Source organism: Astatotilapia calliptera, chromosome 15 (genome assembly GCF_900246225.1).
Source record: "Astatotilapia calliptera chromosome 15, fAstCal1.2, whole genome shotgun sequence".
Taxonomy (NCBI): Eukaryota; Metazoa; Chordata; class Actinopteri; order Cichliformes; family Cichlidae; genus Astatotilapia; species Astatotilapia calliptera.
Window position 1 is genome coordinate 32,885,353 of NC_039316.1, and position 18,509 is coordinate 32,903,861.

Below are 18,509 nucleotides of genomic sequence, written 5' to 3' on the forward strand. Positions count from 1 at the left end.
AACCCCATAGTCTGGGTTAGTTGTAACACATCCTGGGGTAAAATGTAACACAATGAAATAAGGGTACTAACAAAACATTAACATGTAATCTTTGTTTATTCAACACATGAATGCACTTTCATCCATTTATGTAGCTGTGTGTGTGTGTGACAGAATGCAGAAATCTAACTTTGAACATATTCCAACCCCCCAAAAAAGACAAATTATGGAATTTTCTGCAACTGAATATTTCCTTAATTTTGGTTGGTCTTCCTTGAGTTTGGCCTCATTGGCTCAGTGGGCATTATAACCTACAACTCTTGCACCAATTTTGAACATAACAATGAAGCTGAAAAAATGTAGTTGTTCACCAGCATCGCAATTCCATTACTTTTTATCATGGCTTACCTTGGTGTGGTTTGCTTCAGAAAGATGAGGAAATCTGTTTCTTGCACCCATCCTGATTTATTTCCACTACCAGTACTTCCTACTGGTCCATCTCTGACACAGTGGTCTGCATAATGTATGTGTGGGAACACAAACAGTGGAGGAATTGTGTTGCCAATGGCATTAACCACATATACAAAAGCGACCAGTGAACCTCTCTCTGTTGATGTCGTTGCCCCAACTTGTTTAACCCTTGTGTGGTGTTCGTATTTTTGTTACTCAGCCAGTGTTCATGGGTCTGGTGGACCCGCTAGAGTTTTGGCTTTCCAAATTAACACTATCAAACAATTTTATGTTAAATTACTCAGATGTTTACTTCATCCCAATTACAAGACATATGAACAGCAAACATGGTTAATTTTTTCCCTTTACCTTTGTTAGATCACATTTATGAATTAATGTGCTTCTCGTTTTTCTTTTATATAAAATGTTATAAATAAATCAGTTATAATCAAGTGGAGTGAGTGGAAAGACACAACACATTTACACGTGAAAAAATAATTAATTGTTTAATTTTTCTTTTGAAAAAAACTGAACACGGGTCTCACAGACCCGAACACCATTCAAGGGTTAATATAAGTTAAAGTAATAGTGTGGTAACATCTGCATTATTGTTACAACTAACCCAGACTGTTGCTGTTACAACTGACCCAGACTCCTATAGCCATGAACTCGCTAACATTACAGCCAACGGCTAAAACATTAGCACTAAAGACCTACACAGAATATATCCCCATAGACATACAAATAACATAATTCAAGTTTGATGAGTTTAACTGCAAAGCAGATAATGCTATTACAAATTGAAATAAAGTAGAAAAATTTACTTTTTGGCATACAAATTACTTTTTTTCATGTTAAATTGTCTGTGTTTGACAAAATGTGCTAATTTTTCACATGTGATAGCAGAACTGAATTGGGCATGCACAGGATGAGTCACATCATTTGAAACTTAGCCCTGATTGGAGAAATTGGAAGTGTTACAACTGACCCACGTTACAACTATCCCCGGTCTCCCCTACTGTTAACAAAAACAAACAACAAAAAATAAACAAATATAATAATAAAGTCCACTTTGACCAGAATATAAATAAGATAAAATGATAAAGTACTCTAGCTTGTATGACAGCAGTCTAATGGCTAATAATCTGTAAGCCGTTACAGATCGGTGACCTAGCCTACATTAGCTGCTGTTTTGTGACGCCATTTAGAGAGATCCAACAAGGTGCTGAAATGATGGCATTAAATAATACTCCAAACAACCCGTGAAGCTATAATCTTTTATTTGGGATCTGAAAGTGCATACATGAACAGTACAGTTCTGAAGTTGGTAAAATTGGGGTTTACATTAAAAAAAAAAAAAAAAAAAAAAAGGAGAAGAAGTTTAATACCACTTTTCTTCTATAACTCCTCAAAGGACGCACAAGCTGATTCTGATTCAAGACAACAAGCTGAATGTTATTGCATAATCAATACAGTAAATAAACAGTTACAATAACAGTATTTTCTCACAGCAGTAGTCGTACAACTAATGCAGCTAAATCCTTTAGATCAGATACAAAAAAAGAACAAGTGTATACAGACACAATGAAAAGATAAAAATGAAAGATACAGAAACATAATTTTAACAAATACGATAATGCATGTGAGCCAGAGACAGAGGCATCGGATCAAATGCACAGCTCATCGTGAGAAAGAAAACAGATATATATTCTATACTAAGTAGTTCCACATCACGTGACCTGCTAGATCTCATCAGGTTACGGCATGAAAGAAAGGGCAACAGCCAAGAGATTGGGTGAATACAAATATCTCACCAGCCTCCTTCCACCTAATCCATCCCCACATTCCACCTCCAACTGACATACTTACTAACCTCCATCATAATACTGTACCTGAACACATGCCACACCATCTTTCTTGCCCTACATAACTAATACCTCAACATAACTGTTTCTGCTGTTACTTTCCCATAAACTAATTACGGTAGACCGATTTTCACTTTCATGCCACAAATCTGTGGTATCTAGCATAAATGCCAACAAACATTTGGAGGTTCCTGAAGGGAAAAAACAAATATTACTGGTACTAAACCTCCTTAATATGATTCGCACATACAAATTCAAGGACTACACAGTTCTAAAGGTCAAACGCTAAATGGCAATCATTTGTTTCTTTTATTTAGTTATAAACCTCAGCAGGCTGGTTAAAGAGCCTATCTTTGATAATTAACATCTGTGTATTTGTAACATATGTGAATATTTGTTAAATTTCTGTAGCCATTGTGTATATTTCTATTCATATACAGCAGCAGATACAACATGGTAGTGGTTGTATCATTAGGTAGCAGATCATGATGACACTTCATGATCCCCTGCAGGGATCATTTCACCATCTCTATTTTGTTTTTGTTTGCACAGTGATAAAACATTAAGATACACGAAGAGACAGAAAAAGACCGAATTGTGCAAATGCTAATTAGAAAGAGGCATGACTTTGCTGAAGTACAAATCCTATTAAGTGGTCAGCTCAATGAAGATGCCACCAACTGAAGATAAATATATATATATATATTAAAAATCAGTGCTACTATGCATCAATCTCATGAGCAACTTGACCATATTTACAAATCCCACATGTCCACCTGCCTTAGTAACAGGGTGAAGACAGTCACAGCATCTCCACCTCAAATGTGGAGTTACGTGTGTGCAAATGCTATGCTTTAAACCTAAACTCCACAGAGCAGTGGTCTTTGTGCACATATAACCTGTGTAAATTGATTTCATATTTTAAATTCTTGCTACAAAATTTACCAATATAGCTAACACTTCATTTTTAGAAGAGATATATATATATATATATATATATATATATATATATATATATATATATATATATATATATATATATATATATATATATATATATATATATATTGCAGTTATAGACTCTATTCAGTGTGCAAAAAATACAAAAAAGACGACAACGAGATAACGTGGCGGAGGACGGGCGCCTACATTTTGCTTTCACTCCTCCTCGCGCTGTCATGTGACGATTGTGGCGCACTCCGTCCGCGACCTGTGCAATGCAGCGATGGACAGTTTACTACTGTGCAACACTATTTCACAGACTGATGTGGTTACGAGCACGACAGACCACGGCCAACACGAAAACATTTCCATTTGCTTTGATAAAGAACTCGTCACAGTTTGACTAATACTGACAGGTGATCGAAAGAGACGCATTAAAGGAAAACTATAGCAATAAGTGCCTAGCACCATTAATGGAGGCTAAACAAAATTGATTTCATAGCTGCTGGTGTCATTCTAATACCAGAACTGGTATCAAAACAGTTTCCAGCCATAATATTCTGATTTAGTAATATGCATTATACCTTTTAAAACCTGTTACACAATAATAGCATGCAAAAATCAAACATATACACCTTTTCACTGCCACAAAGTAGGAACTTGACAGTTTCTCTCCCTTCGTGGCAATAAACAGTCTGACATTTAACTTCAAGTGTACATACGCAATGACAATCAAGAACGTGTGACCATAAAGAGAGAAGTGCATTTTAATGTGACCCGATGACACAAGAAAAAATATATACAGGTCACGATATGTAAAATTAACTCTTCATATCTTTATATATGTTTAATTGTTTCTTAATTCATGGGCAGACCAAAATTTATTCACTGCTGTGTTCTCCTCTATAAAAATAGTTTAATCGATGATATCCACAAGCACCACTTCATCTCTGCTCAAAAATTGCACAATCAAAGAAGTCCCTGGGTTACAAACCTGCTACTTATCCAGGGATACACATACCTGGATAGATCTGAAATGTAAACAGTTTTAATTTTAAATGATACTTTTATCAATATAGACACAATTTTCTACCGTGTATATATCTCATTTACACTTAAGAGGAAAAAAAAACTTCTCAGGTATGGTCTGCTGGTGTGGTTCAAAAAACTAAAAATCATTACCTATCTAATTTAATTGTAACATACAGTTTTTGGTCCCCATAGTTGGAATCTTTACATTATTAGTTAATACCTAGCTAGCGAATATGCCTGCAAAATTCTAGCAGTAATGATAAAAATTGTTACAGCTGTTTGGTCAGTTGTAAGTCTCTATGTTATGTGCTAGGGGTGTTGATATAACCGAAATTTGTTAGTGGGTACCAATCCCCCTTATTTTTTTTTTTTATCATTCTCAATCCAAAAAAGTAGAAAATTTAAAATCTAAACTCAATATAAAGCCTTTAAAAAAACGCCACAACACACACACTGCTTTCACAAACCAATCATACCTGCTTCTTTTTCCTTGTGTCTTTTGTTGACAGTTTGTAGCCACCAGGGTCATGGCTAAAATCATTAAAATCATTAACCTTTGTTTTGATAATCAGACGCCATGCATTTGGGGAAGTAGCAACTACCTTGTTATAAGATATTCAACTAGAGATTGGTTTGTCTATCTGTTTGGTTCATCAGACTGTTGTTGTCTGTTGGTTGGAAAGAAGCACTTAAAGGCACTATTCTACAGTTTGCTATGAACCTGGAAGTCCTGTAGTATAACCTTGTAAGGGCACCTCACATCAGACTTCTTAACTTTGTTTTTTATCCCATCTTCCTTCACTCTCCCCAACCAGTCACAGCAGATGGCCCCGCCCCTCCCTGAGCCTGGTTCTGCCGCTCGGTTTCTTCCTGTTAAAAGGGAGTTTTTCCTTCCCACTGTCACCAAAGTGCTTGCTCATAGGGAGTCATATGATATCTTGGGTTTTTCTCTGTATGTATTATTGTAGGATCTACCTTACAATATAAAGTGCCTTGAGGCGACTGTTGTTGTAATAAATAAAATAGAACTGAATTGAATTAACAAATCTCCTGGACTCCAACCAAAATCACTTCAAACCAAATGACTGTTAAATTTAGATTTCTCACTGAGCAGGTCCAAATCCTGTCAAATTCCTTACTGACCCTTATTAAGGTTAGTTTTCATAACTACAACTTAATGTAGTTTTGTAATGTCATGTTTGTGCCTAAGAAGCCTCAAATGTGACCAGATCAGTCACCATTAAAGCAGTTAGACTAGCCTTTCAACCTCTTGCTCCATTAGTTCTAACACCCCACACACTTACACCCAACACCTGGTATTTCAAAAACTTTTTGATCCAAATGTGCTGCTCCTTATCAGAAAATGAAAATATCAATATCATCTAAATGTGAAGTTGAACTGGAGAAGTCTTAAAATACAGGAATCCAATCCTCTGTGTGTATTCAGGCTATCTTATTTTGAAAGTGTTTGTGTGTTTGCTCTGGCCTTAAAATAACCATAGCCAGCAATGCAGGGTGGTTCTGTCCCATACTGGGCTTTTTTCCTGTTCATATTGTTGTTGCTTCACTGTTTCTATGCATTTGTTAGATGATTACGAAGCTTAAGAAATCAATTTAAGAAATGCACACTGGTTTGTTTTTGTTCAAAGAAGTTAAAACAAGTGTGGTAGAGGTCAGGAGTGGCCAACTATAAATACAAAAACTTGATAGCGGTGAAGCTATTTTATATTTGGCTTCTTCATTAAAATAGTGCTTGTGCTTGCGTCTAGAAAAAAATACAGAAACTTGTGCTGGATTGTTTTAGCTTCAGGACTAAAGAATAATTGAAATCAACATTGCAATGACAAATTTTGTTATTTGTGTTTTCCTAAATATTTTGTGCCTTTGCTTTAGTTACTCTTTTAATGGAAGTGTTGTATTCAGAATCCAATTCACTGCACAGCTTTTTGCAACACTTTGGGGAAACTAGTGAGGCTGAATTCTGTACTAGGACAGTTTAGTTGAATATTTACTGCTGACTTCTGCAAAAGCTTCTGGCAAACTTTAGCTGGTGATGAAAAGTAAATTGGCTTTTTAAACACAGAAATTATAATAATAACAAAAGAGTAATAAAATGACTTTTGTTTGGCATAAAAGCAATGTTTAGATTATTATCCAATTTTAGCACTGAATATTTTAGTGCGGTGATGACACTAACCGGTATGCTGTTTTGAGCCTGGTAATAGTGTCTGTTCGGGTGTGTCCACAGTACTGTTACTGGGTGTGTGCTGGTGTGTCTCAGCTGGGCTGCTGGCTGAGAGCGGGCCAGGCCAGGGTTACATTCAGCTGCTGGTTGTGCTGGATCAAGGATGTGTGACGGTAGTGAAGGACGAGCTCTCTCAGTGATGAGTACAGGTTGTAGGGCTCAGCGAAGCCGTATCCCGTGGACGTCCTGTAAATTACACAGTGTTTCACTTCCCCGTCCACACTGTATGAGAGAGGAAACTGATTATTTGGTATCTACAGGATTTATCTACAGAGCATCCAAACATTAAGTACCTAAAACACTCACACGACAGAGCAGGCAAAGGAGCCTCTCCGAGTCTGGCTGTCTCTGATTAAGAATGTCCCATCTCTCTTCCCTCTCAGCAGCTCCTCCGCCTCCTTTCGTCTCATAGCACCAACGTACCAGCTCCTCTCCTCCTGGTGGGTATCATCTGCTAGGGTGTATGGGCTAGCCGGTGGAGAGGGAGCGGTATGATGATTTGAAGCAGTTGTGCTCAGTTTTGTTGAGTGTTGGTGTTAGTATCGATCATATGAACCAAAAATAGCAACATGGGTGGCATGATGAGCCACATATACAGTATGTGTGTTGTCAGTGAACATGCCTTTGTGACATTTTACTCCAAAAGATTTGACTAATGTGGCCACAGGCCAAGAGAAAAAGGATACTTACTCTTCTTCTTCACTCCTAATACCGAGCCAGTCATTTATCTGGCTCTGCCTGGTGCCTTGTTGAGTTAGCCAACTGAAACATGGACAAAAAACAGTTGGAGTGCTGTTACATGTATATCAGGGTAATTTCCAGGATTTTTTTTTTTTTTTAAAGGAACACCAATGAGTAATCAGGCTATTTGATCAGAAAATCCAAATCAATACAGAGCAGTAAATTGGTGTAGAAAACATTAGCTATGATTTTCAGACTCACTGGCATCACTTTCGCCTAATACGGATGGTATTCATAAAAAGTGCCGCTGTAGAACATTGACTTTACTCTTTAAGTGTTCAGTCCCTTTACTTAAAGAAGGATTGCGACCACTGGTTAAGTAATAGTGCAAATCTTTAAGCATCAAAATATACTTAAAGTGCTAAAAGTATAAGCACTTATTACAAAGAAGCACACACTTTGTATTAGTGGATGATTATTGATTCACTAATGTCACTTTAAAGTTTAAAAAGGATATTATTTCACCTATATGCTAGAAATCCAATCCAGATCAATGACATCGATCAAAGGGTTACACAGTAAAAAGAGAGATACAGTATTTACATGTTTGTTTGTTTTTTGTACTGCCCAGTAAATTAAGTACATTTACAGTTGTGCTTTAGGCTAACTATATTGATACTTGTTCAGGTTTACTTCGTGTGAAAGGGCAACAGTTGGCTAGAAAGACACGCACTACCAATCAGGCTTATGATAAAGCTCCATACCAAGCATAGTCGAGCTGCACAGCTGTGACAACATGGAGAACAGCTGATTTATTTTCTATGTTTATAACGCAGCTGTGTTATTGGTATGTGATGAAATGTAAGAATCAGATTGAGATACTCGTTTGACTGTGAAGTCACAACACGCATCTTCCAGTAGCTGTGACGCTGTGCAGGACACACTGTGTTTTGTCTTTCAGTCCTTGCTTCACTGACGCACTGATTGTAAAATCCAGCCCTGACACCAATGTTTAAAGTCATAGTTTGGCCCATGCTGATACCGATCTCTTGTTATTTTGGAAATTTTGGGACCTAAATTGGAACCACTGTACAACAACCCTAAACATGGGACAGTGAAGGGTTGAACTTACACCAGGTATTGATCTCTGAGCTTCCGGAGCTCCACAAGGTCAGGCTTCAGTTTGTTCATTTTCCTGTCGACCTCCATGTGAACCAGTGCCTTGTTCCTCAGTTCCTCCTCTAACTTCTTCTTGCTGCTGTGGATCTCTTCCACCCTCGACTGTAGTTCATCTGAATTGTTTTGAATTCTGAAAGTAAAAATGAAGGAATTACTCAACTAATCTAGCAACTATTATTAATTCAACTTGTTTTTAAACAAAAAGTGGAAAACCAGGTGCTTTGTGAACGTACTTCTCGGATTCTGTACTGCTGTCTAATGTGAGGAACATGTCGATGTATTCCTTGCTGTAGCGCTCTTGGGTTTCACATTCCTCCTCAAAGATCCGAATGATTTCGCTGAAAGCTTCAATGGCAGTTCGCTTGCTCTGCAGTTCCTAGGAAGAAGAGAAAACAAACCGTTTGTTTTTAAGTCTTTAAAGGAAAGGGCTCTGAAAAGAAAGGATTAAGATCATGTACCTGGGAGGTCAGATTCAGCTCCTCGAATAGGCGGTCATACTCTTTGCTTTTTTCTTTGTATTGATCCTGAAATATCCTTAGCTGTTCTCCAGCTGCATCAATGTCAGCTTCCATCACAACCTGCTGCTATATGCACAAAACGGTAAAAAAGGATTTAGTCTGGACATTAGCACGGCGGTTTTGTTCCAATACCAGTAACAGACCATGTGGTAAAAGTCTTCAGTTGATTACGTCTTGTTGCGATGTTGTTGTAATGTAAGAAAACAAAAGTTCACAGTTAAATTGCCCCAAAAAGTTTACCTGCTGGTTTCTGGATATTGGATAGAGTAACCGTGTATCCAGTTTAGAGTTGTACTGGGCCAGTGACTTCTTCTGGTAATACTGGATCAGATCCGCTACAGAGGAAAAAGCCAGTGGCTCAGAGAAGCCGTACTTGCCGCCATTATGGAAGATTTTAATTAGTCTGTTTGAAGCGTCTTTTCTGCAAAAGTCAAAGGATAGTTGTCCCATAAATAACATGGTACTTCTTGTCATTTTAGGCTAGCAAGTAGGGAGCTTTGTTCCCCATTGGAGCCTCTCCTGGTTCTGTTTAGTCACTCTCGCTTTTCCTGACAGGAGACTTTTAGATCTCTAAAATGTGTGTGTGTGTGTGTGTGTGTGTGTGTGTGTGTGTGTGTGTGTGTGTGTGTGTGTGTGTGTGTGTGTGTGTGTTCTTTCATCCAAATGTAAGATGGATGACTGGAAAAACACTCGTGAAACACATCTTGTGGGGACAGGGTGTTATGTTGCTGAACATTGGAGTCTACGCCAAACTCTAATCAACAAAGCTTTATATCTGAAACCTGGTCTGTCCCAATTCCGCTAAAATTAGAGCGAAACCACAAAACGTATAAAGTTACACTTTAAAACCAGTAAAACTAAACTTAGACTCCGAGACCAGGAAATAATAACTAGCCTTTGACTACAATATATATATTTAATTTGGGGTTAACTTTGTTTTCACATACAGACTACTGATGACTGGTTGCAATGCAGCAATAAAACTTATAAAACCTAGTACAGTCTTTAACTAGTTGTGTTTGATACACTTTATGAAAGTGTAGCCATATGCATACTTGTCACTAATCTTCTAGTAGTTACCTTAATGTCAGCGTGTATTCTCCTTTAATCCTACTGGAAGCATCTCGAACCAGGAATGTACCATCAGGAGTGTTTCTCATCATCTCGTTTACTTCCTCTCTGAACAAATCAAATGGACATGAAGGTTTCTGTTAATTATAACGGTCGGAGGAAGACAACGTCAATAAAATTAGATATGCTGTAACAGTGGTGTTGGCTGAAAGAAAGAAAAAGTGATAGAAATATAAAGTACCTTGAGATGTTGCCCCAGTACCACTCTGCTTCAAAAAGCTGGTGGTCATCAGCGCCGCAGTCACATTCTGCCATAGCTTTGTATATTTTGTTCTCTGGATATATTTCTGAATAGAAAAAAATGCAGTTACATTTTTAAGTAGGATAAAACATTTTACCTTAATTTGAAACAAAACTGCTAAGGAGTAAACAGTCCGTTGCAAATATATTGGAGCGCACCTCCTTCCTTGCTGCTGTTGGTTTTTCCTGGAAGAGACGTACCATCATTATGATCATGAGAGGAAAGGTCCTGCAAGAACGCTGCCAGGGTGTCGGACTGCGCCTCACTTTCACTTTGGCCCATTTCACTTTCCAAGAACTCTGAAACATCAACCGTAAAACAACCCAGCGTTACCCTCCCTGCCTGTTCACATCAGTCTGTATCTGGCGATCTGCGCTCTGCGGCCGTTCTGCACACACTGCCGTCCTCCTGACTAGCTGCTGAGAGGTTGATATCGTTGTGTAGCTTATTCTCGCACCACGTGGGAGACCGTGTCTAGACTAGTTCGCTGACAGGTGACAGTGTCTGACTGCCTAAAATACCAGAACTGGCACTCCTCGCTCAGGCACACTCGGCTAGACTCGTCGCTGCTTAGTGCCCGACCTCGCCTTGCCTCGCCTAACAAACAACAGCTGTCTACAGCGAGATGCAATGTTGGCCTGAAGATCCAGAGCTGATGCTCCACTGTGGCTGCTTGTGATTTTTACCCCGCCGTGTGTGGTTGTGTCAGTGTTACATTAGGATAGCAGGGAAACGTGAGACCCCGTCTGTCAGGCATATTCGGCAATCATTACATTTATGTGGGAATTCTTTGTGTTTCCCAGCATGTAAACACACACACACATGCAACACGAGCACTGAGTGCAATAAGAGGTGTGCTCTAAGCAGTTGACATAAATCGTCCCCTCACCACTTGTGAAGGCATGCCTGGAGATGCTTGAAATCGTTGCTCCAGAAAGAGCTGTGTGTTGGGGGAATCATACTTATACTGTTGTAAAATTAGAAAGGGTGTCAACTCATTAACCCAGGGTCTACACACAGTGAAGCTCTGTCAAAACTTGCCTTGTATAAAAACCTAATAAAAGCTGTTCAACTAAAAAAAAGCTGGATAGTAGATGGTAGATTCATTAACTTTAGGTTTCTTTGCTTTATTTTCCTCCTCAACGTGGTGTAGCTTGTAATGTTTAAAAAAAACTATAGCAATGGTGTTGTGTCATAGCGTGAAAAACTAAGCCCACCTTTACTGCTGCCATAGGAATTAAGAGGGTAATTGGCAGCTAGGTGCTGCTAATCAGATGCACTTGATTAAGTGATCATCAATGAGTGCGAGCGCCTCTATAAAAGCAGACGTTTTGATAGCTTGCTGGTTTGGCGCGTTCGAGTGTGTTGACGCAGTACCACAATCTTCTTAGGAGGAGACATCCCAGCAAATTCGCCCAAGGTCAGACTGCTCAGTGCTCGCAGAAAAGGCAAAAACACAAGTTTGTTTGGAAGGATTGCCAGGAGAATGCTTCTTCTCTTTACCTGATTCCAGTTAAAAGTCAACTGGTCTTCTGGGCTAAAAGTGCTGCTGGCTTTTTTACACTTCTGAAATGCATGTTTTGTTTTTTAAATAAAGGCACTGTAGCATTTCTGCACCTTTGAAGGTCCACTGACCTGGGTGTGCCAACTTCCCTAAACAACTGTGTGTAGAACTTGAAATACTATTTGTAGTATTTTTGGAGTTCAGCAGAAGCAAAACAGAGCACCATGTCACTCGGTCTTAGCGCATCGAAGGGTAAATTCTGCCATCTGCTGGTTCCTTTTTAAACCATTCCCTCATGTTTATAAGATTGGGGAAATCTGCAGTCAGCTGGGACTGAATAAGCGATTTGTATGAGTGATGAAACGTTTCTCCTACTGAAAACGCTATATCCAGATGAACAGAATCAACCTTTGGAGACATGCCCCACATGTTGCAAACTAATCTTAATATTTGGTTTGATAGTGTTTCAACAGCCTCCAAGCTTCCTTAAGATGAAAGTGTTTCAGCCTCTGTCCACTGGCTCCTAATAATTATCTTTTATTGTGTAATGTACCCATGAAAATATTTACAAGCTAATAAAAGTCCATATGTTTGGGTCAAACATAAGCACTTTTTAATCCCCAACTTTTTTCAGCATCTTTGAGCCCTCATAGCGTCAACATTAGCTAACCGCATGAAAGCCTCAGACCTGACAAAAATATTTAACCTGTCTGTCTTTGTTTGGTTGGTTTTTAAACTTTACATTTGTGTCATAGTTTCATTAGCGAAACTTAGCCAGTATAACCTATCACATAGAGTGATGGTTATACACATTGATACTCCGGTTGTTTAAGCTGTTTTCTGGACGTCTTCAAGCAACCTAAAGAAGTCCAGACGCTTTTCTTTGCAAGCTCCTTTGACTACGAGAAAACTTAATGTTGAAGATTTACCTTAAATGCACTTTTTTCACATAACAAAGTGGCCGGTCAACAGAAATGACAGTCCTCGTCTTCTATCCTTCGAGCCTCCTGATTCCTTCTGTGCCAAAATATTTTTTTAATTTGGTCATTTTCACAGAAGTGGTTTTGTTTGTTACCCCAAAAAGAAGAGAACCCAGCATGTCTGTTCTTTTTTGTTGTTGTCGTTTCTTGATCATTCTGTCATCTTTTTTGTATAATTGCTACATTCATAAAAAATTATATTACTGTCAAATTGATTTTTGACATTATAAAACATTTTTATGTTTTATGTTTTAATCTTACCTTGATCTGCTGGGTGAGACTCAGGCATGATAGCCATGGATATGTCTCCCTGCTGTCGTGATTGGTTAAACATTGATGACATCACCACAGGACATACTGAACCGGTCTCAGGATTATCCCCGATTTGGTTGGTGTTCTCATTTGTGACGACAGCCTCATCCCTGAGATGTAGCGATGCTAGTGATGACGTTGGGTAATCAGCTGGCTGAAGGTTGTCGTCCTCTGTGCTGTGCTGTAAATTCTGATCTGCCATTTTGAAAGCGCTAACTTAGTATTGTTGTTGTGCAGCTAGGATTTATTGAGAAGGTGAAGCAGCAGGATGTCGGCCCCACAGTGTGGTTGATCACATACTATCAGCTTACAGTTATACTCATGGCTGAGAAGAGAGAGGGTGGCAGTGCAGAGTTCATGGCTGCCCAGTGTTGTGGAGGTAGAGCATGTTCCTCACCTTGAGTCTTGGTTTTAAGCATATCATATAGTAGATTGATGGCACTGCCAATAGATCCAGTTTTCACTTCCTTATAATCAGTGGAGTTTTCCTTATTCAGGTGCTCTTGTGCTCCGTCGCTGTTTGCTCAAAGGGGTTCATATCTGGGCGCAATGGAGAACAATCACACTCTACCGATATGAGTGCTTCTTATATACCTCAACACTAGTAGCTAAGCTGTAAACTGCTAAAGAACAGCAGGCTGAGGAAAAACTGCCCAATTTGTGCTTCGAGGACCCGTGCATCATCTCATCTCAGGAAACCTAAATTAGAAAAGGCACAAATTTTCAGTTATTCTGACCAAAATCCTTATACACATTACTTCATAACTATCCTGTAAGCTATACACCTGTATAGCTTACATTTTTTCTATGGATCGGTAAGAGGGAAACTTTCCAGATTTCCTGGGCCAGTGTGCATTAAACTAAGAACTTGTTTCTGCAACCAACAGCAGTGCAACAACAAGTAATTTGTACTGTGCATGGCAGGGAAAGGAGACTTATTTAACTTTTTGTGAATGATCAAATTCAGATTTATTAACTGGATCTGGGACATCACCTCCCAGGTCACTGGGAGTCACTATGGCAGTGACACAGTGAATATCAAACAGACAGCCTTAGATGTTCATTGGAAGGTTTGCAGTTTTCAAATTTTGAGATTTGTACACATTTGCAGAAGATGCTTCAGTCAAAATCGTTGCTATCTTAAATTTGCTGCAGTATTTACTTTTTGTGGGGTTTGTTTGCAGCCTTATATCTTTTTTTGTTTGTTTGTTTGTTTGTTTGTTTGTTTTTTGCTTGGTTTGTTTTCAAGAAATTCGTAAGAAGAAGGAATACTGTGACTAATTTTGCTCCGTCTCACACTTTCGTTGTCGCTTGCTCCGCTCTGCTCAGGTCAGGACAGCAAGCATCAAGGCTTTGGTGAGAGTAGCATTGCTTCAAATGTGGTGTGAGCAGGTAAAAAAATAAGCGTCGTCAATTATTTTACTGGTAAATGCAGTCAAAAGTGTGGCATTTACTGCAACTATTGGCAAAGCCAGTGGTTTTTGGACCTGTTATTAATACAACTGGCTGAATTTCACTGGCATGAAATGATATTTGGTAGCCTTTTGTCACTGCTAGACCTCTCAGTGTAAACACGTCCTGCACATCGTTGAGAGAAATTTGAGCTGTGTTTGGCAGTACTGCGAAACTGTGCTCTTAAAAAATGCCACTAATTCTTTTAACGTTTGGAAAAACCCATTACTTACATATGAAGTGTTCAGTGCGTCATCTGATGAGTCAGATGTACACATATCAGCTGTGAGGGCTTGAAATGTGATGCAGCATGTGAAAACCAGGCTAAATGTTCATCTCTAACATTTTTATGTGCAGATTTATCGTTTATTTTTTAACTCGCAGATGTTAACTTACAACATCTGTCCCTTGAATTATTGTATGTTAGAAACAATGTAAGTAGAAATACTCAATCTTAACACATTCATCAATAATGAAACTTCTGATTTAAAAAAATCCTCTAGGTTTACAAGAAAATGGTAAATTGACCACGAATCGCATAACATTATTTCCACAGACAAATCCTGAAAAGCTGCCTACATTACTGAGGGCAAATTCCCCAGGTTGACGTTTGGGGCTGTACTTGTTAGGACTTGGGTAAAAACGATGCGTTATTTGCAGATTTTTGCTACGCATTCATTGAATGAAATGAATGCAAATGTAATGTATCAGTCAACACTAGTGTGTTTCTCTCATGCACAGAGACACATACACAGACCAGTGGAATCGAGAAAAGTAAGTCAAATCATAAATAACCATAAAATAAGGGGCAGAGGTCCCGTGGGGTTATAAAGTATATCTTGCATTTTTTAAAATTTATTAATTTTTTTCATTGTGATGAAGTATTTTGACTTGAAAAGCTCGTTAGACAATTGCAACAATTTCTGACACACTCGTTTTTACAGACGTACTATCATATAAAAACACCAGCGTGTATTTTAAAAAATAGTTTTTAAAAAAATTTTATTGCTAAAATACAAGGCAGCGTGAAATCCTCAGCACTAAATGGTATCACCCTGAATTATTCAAGAGATACCTGGTGAGATTTAAAAATACATCCAATTAAAAAACATTAATATTATATCAAATATTCAACCATTTATGTAACAGATCTTCATATGTAAAAGTAGCTCATTTGTGAAAATACTGATAAGGCTGCCTACAGTTGTGTTCTTTTACAAGACCTTATTTAAGGGAACTAATGTGACAATACCACATAGTTGACCTCTTGTGTTTATCTTTGAATTAAGAATTGAATTTGTTTGCAAATGTGGCACATCATGTTGTGATGAATAACGTCTTTGACAATGAAGAGATTGCAGTTGCTGTCATTGTACGCTGCAACTGAAAAACAAATCAGCTTCATTTAATTTATTATACTAACAAAACCTTAGTAGTTATGAATGTGGTAAAATGAGAAGAGTGATACTTCTCATTTGACCAGATTTTAAATATATATACTGATTTTTTGTTATGTCAAATTTAGTTTTTGAGATTACTTAGAACAGGGGAAAAAAGCATATGTAGTTACTAAATTGTCAAATGTAATGTGTCCAAGTTATGCAACATTACAGACATTACAGATTTTCAGACCATTGAAAATGGCGTTTTACGCGGTACGCAACCATCATGGATTGATGTTCACCGTACATTTTGTCGATTTCCAGTTGAGATGAGATACTAAACATGATTTTGCCCAAACTTACAAAAGTGTCATTATTGCATCCAGCCAGTTTTGTCATGTTTTAATACTTTCCGGACCCAATCCATCTGGGATGGCACAGCTGTACCATAACCATTTTTTTGGTTTGCAAGTCAGAAAAATGTCCTATCTGAAAAACTAGCAATCTTTCAGTCGTGACCTTATCATTTACGCCACTTGAAACGCCACTGACAGTGGCCAGTTTGGTCTCACAAATATGTTGCATTACACAACGTCTCATACTTTCACGTAGTCTGCGACAGTTGGTAATCAGTCCAACGTCTCTCAGATAGTACTGGAGAAACTGATCATATGTTACCGGTTTGGTTTTGGTAGTTTTTTGGTTTTATTTTAATTTGGGGGAGGGGTCATTTTGCAGCTTAGCTTGTGTTTTTAGTGTCTTATCAATGAATGTTGAACCCCACAACAAAAACGAAACAGCTAATATACGCCATTTTTTTTCTTCAACGCCTTCAAGCTTCTCATCCTGTACCAGAGCTTCGACAACGAAGAGACGTGAAGGCTAAACGTTAACAGAACTTTCAAAATGGCAGCTTCTGGTAGAACTAACGTCCAGAGAACCTGAAAAAATGAAAGATCATTATCAAACTTGGATGTACAGGAGAGTACGCACCTACCTGGGCTCAGACAGAAGGGACCGGGCGACATGGGAAACCAGTGTTTCATCGGTATCCACGAAGCAGCGAAGAGACGTGGCTGGACGCACACGTGGCTCAGATCAAACCAACCACTGTCCTCGGTCCTCACGCCATTCTCTGTCCCTCCATCCCCCTCCAACTCATCCTATCCCGTACAGCTTCTCCTCCTATGTCCTCCATCTTTTAAAGATCCTCTCCATTTGGTAGTTAATGGTCCCCTCTGAGTGCCATCTTTTTCCCACGCTGTCATTCCTCTGCGTTTTTCCTCTCCTCTTCACTAAAACATGTCCTCTTAAAAAATGAAGCCTTCTTGAGACATTCCCCCAGTTTGATTTTACTTTCACGTGCAGAGCGCAGGAAAAACTCCACTGATCAGTGGGGTGCAGTGAGGAAAGAGAGGGGGGGGAAAGTGTCTATAAAAATATAAACAAATATGAAAAGCCTAAATGTACAATGTACATTTCAGAGCTTATGCTGCTAACAGAAAAAGCAAAACTAAAAGAGCAGCACTGTAACTCTTTTGCACAGTTTGACAGCGCGGTGTGGCTGCACACTGGGGGGACAGAAGCATGAGAATGAGTCGGTGGGAGAAAAAACTCATATATAAATAAATAAGGGAAGGATGCCACTGTTGCTACACAGAGCGAGGGGCTTAGTATTCTCCTGAAATCCAATTGGTCGGCTTGTTGCCATGTGCTCAGCAGACAACAGAGATGCTGCTAACAAATCAAGGAAATGTTCTAATATTAGACTGTATGTATCTAGGCAGCAGGAGTCCCTGACCTCTCAACTCCGCCAGCGTTACTTTCCACTTCACGGATCAGCATAATGAAAGAAGTGGTGTGGAAGTAACTGGTTATAAAAAAAAAAATGTTACGGCACTATAGACAAAACAACCCCCCTCCCCTCACCTCCACCACCCAAGCGCCCTCGTGATGTCCCAGCCAGCACAGTTACAGTAATGGGGAAAACAGATTCATGTTCTCTCTAGAATTTTTGTATTTGCCTTTTAAAGCATTTTGCTTCTACCTACAGTTTGCACATGGTGTTGATGAAACTTATATATAAGCAGCAATGCAGAAAATCAGGTCCATGCATTAAAAATTAAACAAATTGAGTGCTGAGGGGGGAAAAAAAATAAAGATCATCTGCAATTGTGCCCTATTTACATTTGTGGTATGACTGATGCTCAGTCATCTCTCTAATATGTCTTAAATTACACTACTACTGCATTTCTAGCACATTCAACAGAGTTGGGACAGTTCCTTGTTCTAGATGAATTTGTGCTCATTATTAAAAGCAGGAAACAGAAATATTCACATCATAAATATTATTATTTAGACTTCATAAACTCAAACATTGTTTGGTAGTTAGAAAGGGGTGTGATGTATTTGCCTTTTTTCTGTTTATTTGGAAAATATGATTTCCTTAATAATATCAACCATTTTTAAAGATGCATTTATCTAATATGTTCATTATTTATCTTGCTTATCGCCCTTTTATGCAGTCAGTAATAGGCATCAGATTCGATGCATGCAAAAGGTCTGAAAAGCATTTTCCTCTTTACACATGGCAGGTATTATTTACTGTGATGTGCT

At 38.6% G+C, this 18,509-nt stretch overlaps 1 protein-coding gene across 3 annotated transcripts; it reads right to left on the minus strand.

The window, feature by feature from the left end:
* Positions 1-5,264: 5,264 nt before the first annotated feature.
* On the minus strand, positions 5,265-17,362 carry LOC113006762 (phosphatidylinositol 3-kinase regulatory subunit gamma-like). 3 transcript variants are annotated; one of them, XM_026142929.1, is made up of 12 exons: positions 16,891-17,362; positions 13,009-13,758; positions 10,422-10,562; positions 10,204-10,309; positions 9,972-10,070; positions 9,132-9,312; positions 8,832-8,954; positions 8,607-8,749; positions 8,327-8,503; positions 7,204-7,275; positions 6,820-6,981; positions 5,265-6,735 (listed from the first exon to the last, which is right to left on the minus strand). In XM_026142929.1, the coding sequence occupies exons 2-12, from the start codon at positions 13,259-13,261 to the stop codon at positions 6,546-6,548; spliced, it is 1,647 nt and encodes a 548-aa protein (XP_025998714.1). In that variant the 5' UTR covers positions 13,262-13,758; positions 16,891-17,362; the 3' UTR covers positions 5,265-6,545. The 3 variants fall into 3 exon arrangements, with proteins under 3 accessions (XP_025998714.1, XP_025998712.1, XP_025998713.1); XM_026142927.1 differs by having other exon boundaries at positions 8,832-8,957; XM_026142928.1 differs by having other exon boundaries at positions 8,832-8,957; positions 16,887-17,362.
* Between the last annotated feature and the right edge of the window lie 1,147 nt (positions 17,363-18,509).

Coding starts and splice junctions, on each gene's coding strand:
- LOC113006762 (XM_026142927.1), bottom strand. CDS start 13,261: ATGGCAGATCAGAATTTACAGCACAGCACAGAGGACGACAACCTTCAG. Junction 10,310..10,421: donor CAACAGCAGCAAGGAAGGAG/GTGCGCTCCAAT, acceptor TTTTCTATTCAG/AAATATATCCAGAGAACAAA. Junction 8,958..9,131: donor CAATATCCAGAAACCAGCAG/GTAAACTTTTTG, acceptor TTGTGCATATAG/CAGCAGGTTGTGATGGAAGC.